Source organism: Schistocerca piceifrons, chromosome 2, assembly GCF_021461385.2.
Source record: "Schistocerca piceifrons isolate TAMUIC-IGC-003096 chromosome 2, iqSchPice1.1, whole genome shotgun sequence".
NCBI lineage: Eukaryota > Metazoa > Arthropoda > Insecta > Orthoptera > Acrididae > Schistocerca > Schistocerca piceifrons.
Window position 1 is genome coordinate 1,009,489,492 of NC_060139.1, and position 13,407 is coordinate 1,009,502,898.

General features: G+C 38.1%; 1 protein-coding gene across 1 annotated transcript in view; it reads right to left on the reverse strand.

The window, feature by feature from the left end:
- Positions 1-3,582: 3,582 nt before the first annotated feature.
- Positions 3,583-13,407, reverse strand: part of LOC124777099 (SET domain-containing protein SmydA-8-like) — a 302,158-nt gene continuing 292,333 nt past the window's right edge. The window contains exon 8 of the mRNA XM_047252380.1: positions 3,583-10,380. Within this exon, the coding sequence (XP_047108336.1) occupies positions 10,133-10,380 (248 nt within the window). The 3' untranslated portion in view covers positions 3,583-10,132. The remainder of the gene's footprint in view (positions 10,381-13,407) is intronic.

The following is a 13,407-nucleotide window of genomic DNA, read 5'->3' on the forward strand; positions in this document are numbered from 1 at the left end:
CTCCCTGATGTTATTCAATCTGTATATTGAGCAAGCAGTGAACGAAGCAAAAGAAATATTCGGAGTAGGTATTAAAATCCATGGAGAAGAAATAAAAACTTTGAGGTTCGCCGATGACATTGTAATTCTATCAGAGACAGCAAAGGACTTGGAAGAGCAGTTGAACGGAATGGATAGTGTCTTGAAAGGAGGATATAAGATGAACATCAACTAAAGCAAAACGAGGATAATGGAATGTAGTCGAATTAAGTTGGGTGATGCTGAGGGTATTAGATTAGGAAATGAGACACTTAAAGTAGTAAAGGAGTTTTGCTATTTGGGGAGCAAAATAACTGATGATGGTCGAAGTAGAGAGGATATAAAATGTAGACTGGCAATGGGAAGGAAAGCGTTTCTGAAGAAGAGACATTTGTTAACATCGAGTATAGATTTAAGTGTCAGGAAATCGTTTCTGAAAGTATTTGTGTGGAGTGTAGCCATGTATGGAAGTGAAACATGGACGATAAATAGTTTGGACAAGAAGAGAATAGAACCTTTTGAGATGTGGTGCTACAGAAGAATGCTGAAGATTAGATGGGTAGATCACATAACTAATGAGGAGGTGTTGAATAGGATTGGGGAGAAGAGAAGTTTGTGGCACAACTTGACTAGAAGAAGGGATCGGTTGGTAGGACATGTTCTGAGGCATCAAGGGATCACCAATTTAGCATTGGAGGGCAGTGTGGAGGGTAAAAATCGTAGAGGGAGACCAAGAGATGAATATACCAAGCTGATTCAGAAGGATGTAGGGTGCAGTAGGTACTGGGAGATGAAGAAGCTTGCACAGGATAGAGTAGCATGGAGAGCTGCATCAAACCAGTCTCAGGAGTGGAGACCACAACAACAACAACTGCAGATGGTAAGAGGTGAATCTGGCTTATTGTTGGTGGGGGATGTTCTAACATTTCATATTACATAGTCTTCAGTTATCTCATTACCAAAGTAAGTGTAACATCAGGTACACTATACTGTTTAAATGTGATTTTTTCCTCTTATGTATTTATTCACACTATTGATCGATATGACTTGTGTAGTGTTGCACAGTTATTTCTTTAGCCTTCGCAAGGTAATCAGTAAAAAAACCAGTGTTGCATAGGGCACAGCCTTTCCAACAGCTGCTATTGGGTAAGACTTATGTAGTGTTGCACAATTACTCTTTGGCCTTTGCTAGCTAATCAGTAAGAAAAATCACTGTTGCATAGGGCACAGCCCTTCCAACAGCCGCTATCGACCTCACTTTTTGTGATTTGTGACATTGCCTTTTGTTAGTAATGATTCTTTTCTGTAGTGAAATGGTATACCCACATATCATCCCAAGCAGATGTCCCCAGTGATGGGTCGACTTTTTGCAACCACCTATATGATGGTGTAGGTTAGGATCCTATGTATCATATCCTGCAGCCATTCACCCTGGTCATCCTTCAATTGTGAGTAAATGACAAAAGTAATTAGCCTGATACTCTAGAACATTATAATTAACACTATTGAATTGACATTCCCCAGTAAATTGCTACCGTGTGTGCTATTATGTACGCAGGAAGTCAGAAATAAATACAGATCTAGGGTTGCTAAAGAACCTGAACATTTGGAGTTAGAATATGGAAATGGGGTCATCACCAGCTGAAAATCAGGAAAACTGACAGAACAACTGTGCAGACAATATTTGCAATCCATATTGAAACCACATGCCAAAGAAAATCGTTTTTCGTTTGTTGATTTATGGAATAGTCAGAGGGACAACACATTATATTATGAAACATTGTGAACAGCACTGCAAAAGTTATAGGTGCTGTGAAAATTATTGGACAGAAGTGTTCTCCCCAGTGTCAGCCATGTGATGTATATTTTTATCGTCAGGTGAAAAATACAAAAAAACTTCAGAGCACACCTGAATTAATTCAAGAAAAACGCGAAATCGCTAAATGTGAAGATGTAATCGAAATAAGTTCAGTTGTTTTTTGGAATTTGTGTGCACCAAACTTTCAAAACATGATAAGGTATGCCTGGTATGGATCAAAGTTTCAAAATGAAAAGACAGTATTTCGTAATGTCAATGAAGAGTGCTTCATATTGAATATGATGAAGAAACTATGTAAATATAGAAACGTAGCGTTCATATTTTGTCCATTGTGCGAGAACAACTTGTGTTTTAAATGTTTGCGTGACGAAGATCAGCAGAAAAATTGTACGTCTGCCAATGAAAGATAAATTTTTGGGACTCTTGCACAACAAATATGAATACTGATAATTACAGGGCTATTACAAATGATTGAAGCGATTTCATAAATTCACTGTAGCTCCATTCATTGACATATGGTCACAACACACTACAGATACGTAGAAAAACTCATAAAGTTTTGCTCGGCTGAAGCTGCACTTCAGGTTTCTGCCGCCAGAGTGCTCCAGAGCGCAGTGAGACAAAATGGCGACAGGAGCCGAGAAAGCGTATGTCGTGCTTGAAATGCACTCACATCAGTCAGTCATAACAGTGCAACGACACTTCAGGACGAAGTTCAACAAAGATCCACCAACTGCTAACTCCATTCGGCGATGGTATGCGCAGTTTAAAGCTTCTGGATGCCTCTGTAAGGGGAAATCAACGGGTCGGCCTGCAGTGAGCGAAGAAATGGTTGAACGCGTGCGGGCAAGTTTCACGCGTAGCCCGCGGAAGTCGACGAATAAAGCAAGCAGAGAGCTATTTTCATCTTTCAACAGGATGCTGCTCCACCGCACTTCCATCATGATGTTCGGCATTTCTTAAACAGGAGATTGGAAAACCGATGGATCGGTCGTGGTGGAGATCATGATCAGCAATTCATGTCATGCCCTCCACGCTCTCCCGATTTAACCCCATGCGATTTCTTTCTGTGGGGTTATGTGAAAGATTCAGTGTTTAAACCTCCTCTACCAGGAAACGTGCCAGAACTGCGAGCTCGCATCAACGATGCTTTCGAACTCATTGATGGGGCACGCTGCGCCGAGTGTGGGAGGAACTTGATAATCGGCTTGATGTCTGCCGAATCACTAAAGGGGCACATATCGATCATTTGTGAATGCCTAAAAAGACTTCTTGAGTTTTTGTATGTGTGTGCAAAGCATTGTGAAAATATCTCAAATAATAAAGTTATTGTAGAGCTGTGAAATCGCTTCAATCATTTGTAATAACCCTGTATTTCGTTTTTACTGTCTAGTCGCATGATCGGTATTTTTAAATGGTTAAATATTGCAATATATGAATGAAAAAACGCTTTAACCAAGATGGACAGATTCCAAATGAAAAAAGAGTGACAGGAAGACAATATTAGAACAAATGAAAAAGTTAATACAATGGTTAAAATGAGGTGACAAGGGATTAGAAACTTTAAAATATATCATGTTTGAACCAAACTGAAGAAAAGTAACGATACAAGACATTTCGAAAAAAAATTAAAAAATTTAAACAAATATAACAGGTTTTGAACCCACAAACTTTTTTCACTATATATATTTATTTAAAATTTAATAACAACGATAAATTCTGAACATTTGAATATACATCAGAGTTGTAGATTTATCAAGCTGGTACACATTTACTGTCATTTTTAGAAGTTTTCGGCTTTACATTCCATTTCTTTTTGATCTTCCTACAATTTTCTTCCTCAAGTCTGTTTCCATGGCCATTTTTCGTATTTTTGCAGATAAATCACAACAGGACAGTCATAAGAAACGTATGTCTAATGTCAACACATCAATGATCATTGAATTGAGCTATAGTATGTGTGATGCACTTTATGATGCCACAGGCACAGTGTGCATGGTGATCTGATTTATGTTCTTTAGGCAGCACTGTTAGTTGGGAAGTATGAGAGAAACATTATTATGACAGATGGAGCAGACCGGTGGAAGAAAATGTTCGCATGTAGTACAAACAATAACATAAACTGAAAGACGATACCGCAATATACAACAAGCAGAGAGGAGAATGGGACTATACATTGTAAAGTATACATAGTAAAGCCTATAACCAAAAATACAATTCAAAATTTTATATGTAATAGTGAAGTGAAGAGAAGGAGAAGTAATAGAAAAAGAATTCCTTTTTTTTCTTGGTATATGAGGTGCAGATCTTATCACTAAGTGAAGCATTTATGCTGTCGCAATATAAAGCATAAAATCAATTGCAGCTGGATCAGATGCGACACTGCATGAGAGGAAGGAAAGGATGCATTTCTAACACACACAAAAAAGGAAGAGCTTGGAATTTGCCATGTGCTTATTTCCGGCATGGGAGTGTGTTTTATTGTGTGGACAAGCATCACATTGCAGCATTTGACACATTTAGAAACACTGGTAGTACCTTTGGAAGTACTTTGGACTCTGATTTGAAATTATGGAGATGAGCAATGTTCTAGAGGGAGCACACTTTGTAATCACTAACTTCTCTATGAAGAGCGCTTCACGTTGTTATACTTGATGAAGGTAAACGATCTGGGGTGAGAGGAGAAATAATTTTTTTTTCTATTGCAGTTTTTTACTTGTCACTGCACGCTTCTGTCTTAGGATGATTGTGGTGGGATGGCTAGTGGCTGTGCTGATTGTCAATGCCGATTGCTGTCTGCAACGGAATTTGGAGGAAGTTTCTGAAGCTGTAATGGTAGCTCCTGTACTGTTGTGTCCTCTTATTCTCCTCTCAGAGGTCCATCAGGTAGGCCAGGTGGTCGTGCTGCTACCTCGCTACGATGGTGTGTGCTGAGAGTCGACAATCTCTTGGATCGTCGGAACAGTTGGGACAGTGATTACTTCCACTACGATCCTTCCCGGCGCTGTTCTGTTGAAGGGAACTATCATTTGCTGGCATGCTTTCCTGGTGTCATTGCTCGAGGGTGTCTGTCAAGGCACATATGTCACACTTTCAGTTGCGACGAGTTTTATCTCCACCAGTCTTTGATTTGTCGGTACCTTTCCGTTTACTGTTTTGTACATGTCTCCTTGGAATAATTTGGCAACACGTTTCGTCAGTGTACAATAATAGTATGCTACCAGTTTTTCTACAACGGCAGTCGGAATAATACTGTTAATTATAATGCTCTAGAGTACCAGGCTAAATTTTTTTCATCATTTACTAGTAAACGAAGGCCCACCAGGGTGAATGGCTTTGGCATGTGATACCTGAGGTCCCAAACTACACTACCATATAAGTGGTTGCATAAAATCGATCCAACCACTGGGGTCCTCTTCTTGTTAGTAATAGAGACGAACACAAAATCAGTCTGGATTCTTTTTAAATGGTCTACACATTCCTGGGAAATTAGTTTAGCAATTTACCACTGCTCAGCATACCACAATGTCACTCACCTTGCATAAACTTGTCTCACAGTTAACTACTCCTTTAAAATTTACTTTACTTTCTCTTCTGATATACTTACGGATTCAGCATTGTGATACACTTATACTCACTGCTCATTCAATATCAGATTGTGCACTTTTTGGTACTTCCATCTGTGGTGGAAAGTTTGGGAAATTCTTCATGTTGAAAATCTTGAAGAGAAATATTGCTAGCTTTGAATTTAGATATCTGTTGCTTAATTGTTGGAAATGAGTCAGCAGGATCAAAATTTTAGCCATTAGATAATATTCTGCTGGAACAGTAGAAAGCTTATAATTATATGAGGGCTGTTCAATAAAGAATGATCATAATTTTTTATGGTCATAATTTCTCACGCTAAAATTTAACCTTATGATATTCTGTTAGCTGAATGTGTAATAAATATGCTGTAGTAGTTTCATTGTTGGGACTCCTGGTTCCCGCCTGTGAGAGGCACGCAAGGTCAGACATATTCAGTAACTCCTGCCACTGCAATGTGGGTAACACACGAGGAACAGTATGCAGCTTTGAAATTCTGCTTCTGTCTCAACAAATCTTCAGCTGAGGCCTATACGATGTTACAGGAGGCCTATGGAGAGTCTGTTCTTCCCTACAGCACAGCTCGAAGGTGGTTTAAAATGTTTAAAGAGTGGAGGCAGTCAATTTGAAACAAAGGTGGACCCAGTGTTCCAGTTACTGCTCTTACAGAAGAAAACATCAACACTGCTGCTGTAATTGTGAGAGAGGATCGACGAATTACCTTAAGATTACTTTCTGAAGTACTGAACATTTCATTGAGTGCCACCCAGACGTTGGTGACAGAAAAATTACACGTGATACGTGTTTGTGCGTGGTGGGTACCAAGAATGTTGATTCCCGAACAAAAGGACATTCGCATGCAGGTCTGTATGCAGTTACAGTTTATGTTAGAGGAAGCAAACAGCAAAGCACAGTTTGGAAATATCCTTCATCACCAATCCTCAAAAAAGCAAAAGTGGTGGTTTCTGCTGGGAAAGTTATGGTCATATCATTCTTTGATAATTATGGAATGGTTTATCAGCATGTTGTATCTGCACACGTATCAGTAACTGGACAATACTACAGGGATGTCCTGAAAACGTTGCAAGTACGTATCAGGCGCAAAAGACCTCATTTCCGTGAAGCAGGCTGGATGCAGCACTACTATAATGCGCAGCCGCGTATTGCCAATGTTGTTGCTGAATATCTAGCAAAAATCAATGTGAAGTGCATCCATCACCCTCCCTATAGTCCGTGTTTAGCCCCATGTGACTCTTTTCTACTCCCTAACATGAAGAAACGCCTTCGTGGGAGGCATTATCAATCGTCAGAAGCAGTGGTGAAGGCTGCAGAGGTGACTTTGAAGGATCTCTCAAATAATGGTTTCCAGCAGAAACACAGTGCATCACATTCATGGGAGACTACTTTGAGAAGGACTATCAAAATTAGGTATGTAGGTAAATGTATGTTGTCAAAAAAAATTATGATTATTATTTATTGAACGGCCCCCATAATTATGACATCACCTTATGTCAGCTTACAAATTTAAATGAATTCATACAATACATTTGCTTTAAAAAGCCACACAAACAACACCAAAATTGTGTTGATATCAGTGTCATCTCTGGATAAGTGGAGAACTTTTTCAGCTTGCTCTTACATCTACAAGTACAAAAATCTCAGGAATAGGCAGATGTCAAATAAAAATTCAACCATTGAGTTTTTAGTGCACAGGATGGTGTTCAAAATAACATTCACATTTGAATCCACAATTGATTATTTTACAGCATTATCTGTCACAACATCCATTTTGGCATTATGAAATTCTTTTGTGTTTTTTGTTTTGTTTAGACATCTTATATGGTACTTGTTAACATGAAGGTGTAAAGGAATATCACTGTTATAAATGCTGGAGATTAAAACAACTTGGTACTCAGTTTTATTACTTTTCAACACTGGACGTTTAGATACGCAAAATGTATAATGGACACTGATTAGTATTACTAAGTACATATCTTCAGGTTCCCAGACAGTAAATTAGTCAATACAAATAGAAGCATTCTATTCGAAATTAGGTAAGTTATTTTCAGTTGATAAGGGAGCATATTCTTGCTCTTCACTGAGATCAAGTAATTCATATCTCATGTGAGCACCATCTTGGAAAATGCAATGTATTTTTCTTCAATAAGTCTTACAAAAATATGTTTTGCATCCCTATCACCTCTAGAAAAGAATATGGCATGACTTGCCAAGCAGATGTAACGATGTCCATAAATATTGTTGTAATACTTTTCATCCCACAGTCCTGTGAATAGAGTGTAATGAATATCTTTTGTTTAGAATATATTTCTTTTACAACAAAATAGTTCATCCTGTTCATCAAATCTAATTTGATTCATCACAGAATCGACTAGTCACTAGGCCACTGTCATGCACAACCATCGCTGTTATTCATTTAATGATAACCACACTATGAATTTTGCTATTTTCATGTGTTCATGTCAGGAAAAATAAGGAATTAAGCTTTTCAATGACTACACAGTCACAATGAGAGAGAAGATCTTTGTCATTTAAATTTTAGGTGTGGGTAAGATGCAGACAAAAAGAGAGATAAAGTTTGATGTTCATTTATGCAGTATGACACAATAGAGGCATGTTCAGAAAAAAATTGTACCCTCATACACCATTGCTAACAGCTGGATATATAAAATGAAACAAAAACCTAACAAGGCATTGATTTAAAGGTGTAATGTTCCCTTGCTGTATGGAAACTGATTGTTCTAAGACAGACTGAAAAAGAAACCTTAGTCATATTAGGTTCTCTGGAAGTAATTCACACTTACAGTTCAAGGCGTTTCTAAGGAAGAAGTGGAAAACCTGGACCAGTATTTAAATTTTGCAAGATAAATGTCCTTTTTGAACAGAGTTAGCTGTCTGGAGAAAATTAAACTTAAATGACATTTCAATAGAGACTGGTACCACATGAAATCATATAGCACATTAGGACTTCTCCAGGTTTCACATTTTGAAATTTATTGCTATATTATTGGTTAACAAAGTGCAAAACCTCACAAAAGATGATCGCATAAAGTTTAAGATAATTTCTCACATCCTAACAGATCAGAAGAATAACAATTGCCTCACATAACAATAATGTGTGATAACTGCCTTTTCATTTGATGGTGCTGTAGTGATGTGTTAGCTACTTTCGATTTTTTTTTTGCCATTTGCAACAAACTTGCAGTCTGTCAGAAGTATATGAAAGAGTAGGGGAAGAGACAGGGCGAATTACTGTCCCTGGATTCTTTTACAGCTCTTGATTTGGAACCACTGTGCCAGCCTATTAAAGACTAGGCTTGTTTTCCTGAAGACCACATTTACCTTTGCCACTTTCTTAGTTGCCCCTCCCCTCCCCCCCTAAAAAAGAATGTGTCGATGGATGGTTGCTTTAGAAAAAGTGGTTCTGTGAAGAATTTGTGTCGTGTGTAACAAGATGGTTGATTCTGACAATGAAGAGCTAATTACTCATTGACGTTGCTCTCTCTCAGTCAGATGTAGAAGAACTGGTCAGTGGCTGCATCAAAGTGAAATTTTTACCACCTAAAGTGATGGGACTGTTGCAATCAACTGAAAAAAAATATCAGGAAAATGTTAAACATATGTGTAAGAGACAGATATTATGCAATATTGTTGAAGAAGAGGGGGAAAATGGTGTGATAATAGTTTTGAAATCAATTAATGCGAAAGACGTCATTTATATGACTACATCTGTGTGGGATCATCTTCACAAACCAACAATCATGAGGTATTGGAAAGATATGTGGACTGCCATTGCCCATCGAATAAAGAAACTGGCGACTATGTCGACCAGTCACAGTCTGCTGAAAAATTTGTAAACATCCCTGAATCCTGACATATGATACAAATGAGTTGCTTCGAAATGAGAATGATACTGACTATAGTCTGATTTCTAATGATGAAAATTTCTCCTTTTGTTCGTCTGCAGACAATAGCGATAATGATAATGGGTTAGTTGTCGATGTTGGTGCTCAATCTGAAGACAAGACACCTACAGAGAGAACAAAGCAGCTGGACAAAGTATCAGTCTATTTGGAACGTCAGGCAACTACAGCCAAACTAATGCTGGTGGAATGCCAGGGTAATGGCTCTGCACACAAACTAAATACGAATTTGGTTCATAAGAAACTAACTGATAGTTTAAGTTTTTAAGATTCACTGTGTTTTTTTCAATATATTATCACTATTTATGTGAAAATAATCTATAGTTCGTGTGTTTACGAGAAAATGAATATATATATATATATATATATATATATATATATATATATATGTGTGTGTGTGTGTGTGTGTTTGTGTGTGTGTGTGTGTTTATGGCATTTAACATGGGCCATTCTAAATTTTTTCTTTGGTTTTTCTATAATATACATGACTTAAGGGCTCAGCTAGTAAAAAAAAATGATGTTCCACCTCATTTTGGTGACAGTTTCATTTTCTGGTTATACTGAAAGTGCCACATATTCAGACTGCAAAATATAAGCCTGTGGTTGTATCCAAGTATTTGTTCAGCAGCGGAAATCTTTGGTAGAACGAGAGCTGTGTGAACTATAAAACAGCGATCGTCTCCAGCTCTCTCGAGCCAAGCCAGTTGTCCTGAGAACATGGTGGTGGTGGCTCGCTTCCCTGCCATCGTGTTCAATGCTGCCCACCGAGCTACGCGTTGAGCTTGCCGATGACGGTCTGCCAGTCCCTGAGGCGGTCGAGTGCGTCTCTGGCGGCGGCGGCCATCAGCGCTTCCGAGGATCCCTCAGGCTCGAAGCCGAGGATGAGGCTGGCTTCCTCCAGGCAGCGTACCACCTTCTTGAGGTCACGGCCCAGCTCCCGCTTGCCGATCGTGCGAGCCTCGAAGCGCCGCGTTGCCAGGATCATGATGGGTGCATGTAGCTCGTACAGCACGATACCTGTGGGCACACATCACAGGTTATGTGAGTTGAGGACCTGCAACAAGCAGTGCACACTTTATAAACACCAATCCAGTGGAAATCCTCCTCCAGTGTCCGTACAGCAGAAGCAGCCATGAATTCGGAAGCGAACTGTGCCTTGGAGTGAGTGCCCTAGTGCTTAGCCTTGCTACACACTTCCCCCACCACCATGCCGTACTTTCTGAGTGAGAGGAAGGGGAAGAGGGAAAACTGGAAACGTGTTGCATTTAAATGGCAATGCAACCACATTGCATATGACTTGATTTTATGTTTCACATTTCTCAACAATGTAGATCACTCACAAAACAAACGTTTTTGTTCGTTAATTATTTTTTGGAGCGCTGAAGACACAATAAAAATTTTATCTGGTATAAACCGTCTGCATATGGATAGGCACAGTCAATTCCACAGATTTTGTCACTCAGGTTACCATGTAATTGTAACTTCTTTAGCCCCATAACCGAAAAAATCTTTTCACATACATATGTTCATTGAAATATTTCACCACACTGGTTATGTAGATGTGAAAAGTCTTCTTGAAGAAAACTATGTGGGCTTCCAAGAGTTTTAATGCAAAAGAAATGGTCTTTTTAATGGGGATTACAATAGAGAGCAATCAGTTCCATCTGTACATGCACAGGGGCACTTTCAACTGAAATACCAAAAACAAAACGTTTAGAAAAGTATCCTTGTATTTCTTTCATAGTCAACAACGAATTTTTTTAAAATTCGCTTTTTCTTAGGACTTAGGGAAATGGAGAAGTTTCTTTTGTCAGAATTTGTCCCTTTTACACCACGATTTTCTTTTTAAATGCATCACAATCAAATCAGAAACAAGTTGTTTTTCATCTTACAATGTTTTACTGTGATCAATGTGCAGTCCAGTCCACTTAAAATAAGAGGTCAGCGGTCCATTTCGGATGTTATAGTTTTCGTTCCTGCTCTACTTTCTCCATCATAAATTCAACAACAGCGGGGTCTAAATCGAAAAGTCATTCCAGGCATGTCTCCTGACTTAACCAACGTACTTTGCAGTAATATATAAAGCTTCCATACTTTTCTGTCAGTTTCATGGGAAACCGTTGCAACTGACAGTGGAATAATGCGTGTGACATCAGAAAATTTACTATTAGTACCACCAATTTCATCAGTGCTCCATGCCTGCAAATTCAGCACAGAGTGCGTCTTGATGTACAAAACAACTAATCTCGTCTGTCGATCATTGCAATTTTTTGCTCTTTCTTTGTCAACTAAATCTTCAAATTACTTTTTGCATGGTATTGTAATGTTGTTTCTTAGGAAATTTGTGGTACCTGTCGATTAAGCCACTGTATGTCACATAACAGATACTGATAACTCTTATCTTTCTCATAGTCATTCACATTCATTTTAAAGGCTTGTGATGATAGAAAATGAACTTAAAAGAGAAGTAAAATTTTGTTATCTTGTCAAATGAACTAACGCCAATGTCATGCAGATATAGTGCTTTCCTGCACTAATGATACTTGTATACTCATTTTCTTTCTCTTTGCACAATTTGCAATTCTATGTAATATTTTTATCTCAGCAAGAACTATGAATAATATTTTGTTATCCTACCAAATGAAGTACTGTCAATATCATGTGGATATGAGTGCTTACATGCACAAGATGATACTTGTTTGTTATTTTCCTTGACTATGCTGTAAGCTTTTCAATTTCCTATTATGTGCATAACTTGTGTAATCTTATGCTTATGTTTATGTATTTTACTAATTTTGTAGAACATCTGATGCTGTTTTTCTCAGTTTTATTATGTAAGAATTTTGCGTTTCTTAAAAGTGAGTGTGGGGTTATGAAGGTTGGACTTAATACTTCTTTGGAAAGTTTGTCACTGATTCTGCATACACAGACTCTGAATCTGAGATATTATTATCGCAAATGGTAGCGAGCGAACAGTTGTTGAGAGTAGTCAGTGACAGATGAGGTTGCAGCCCATCGCGACCGTGCTAGTAGTGCCGGAAGAGACTTGGGTATAAATGAAAGATTTTTGGTAATTTGCCTTTTTACTGCTAGTAGTTGTTGCTTGCTTGCGCACTGGATGGATTCTTTCAGATTTGTGTATGCATACGTTGAGAGTAATATTCACATCTTTGTTGTGACCAGATACATAATTATTCATTATAGACATTGTGAAATAATTAAAGTTGTTGCTAATCAGTCTGTCGAAGAAAAGGAAAGATTCGAGTAAAGTTTGTCAGTGTTTAAATTATCGATATTCAGAATATAATAAATTAAAAGTTTTTATTGGTTTCTTTCCTGTTTCACACTGCTTAAGGCTTGTTGACCAAACCCTCCTGATTATTCAGTTTCTATACAAAAATGGCAGTAGTTGTAGCAGTAGTTGTGACCATGCATTGCACTCTGCATGGGTCGCAGTATTTCTTTTGAATTGTTTTAGCATGCTGTTGGATGCAGAATATTCATGCAGTTGTAGGGGCAAGACGAAATAAGTTGTCTGTTGCGTACAGCAGGATTAGTGGATTACTTATTAGGTGTCGGTAGAAAATATTTTTATAACCGCAGTCAAATACAAGAGAATTTGATTTTTCATGATTTATAACAAGAGTAATAAATTTATGTTTTTTTGTTTCTGTTTTTTGTTCTCATTCAGAATATTAGTATTGTCAGAGATGGCTCTACACATTTCCTTGCGTCTTTCACCAGAACTGTAATAATTACAAATATGAAGTTCAACAATTTTCAATCTGACTGAATATTTCTGCAGGTTTTTACGGACTGTGCTTCATTATAGTTTGAGGTTGCTGTTAATGTCTGCTAGGTCATTAACATACATTTGAACGAGGAAGACCCCCGCACACTTTCCTGGGGCACACCAGAAATTGCTTTTACTTGTCTCTGTTACAGCGTGTATCAGTGCTCAAGGACAACATTATCAGCACTCGATGTAGTAGTCATAAAATAAACGCTTGTGTCTGTTTACATTTGGTACGGTAGGGCAACCAT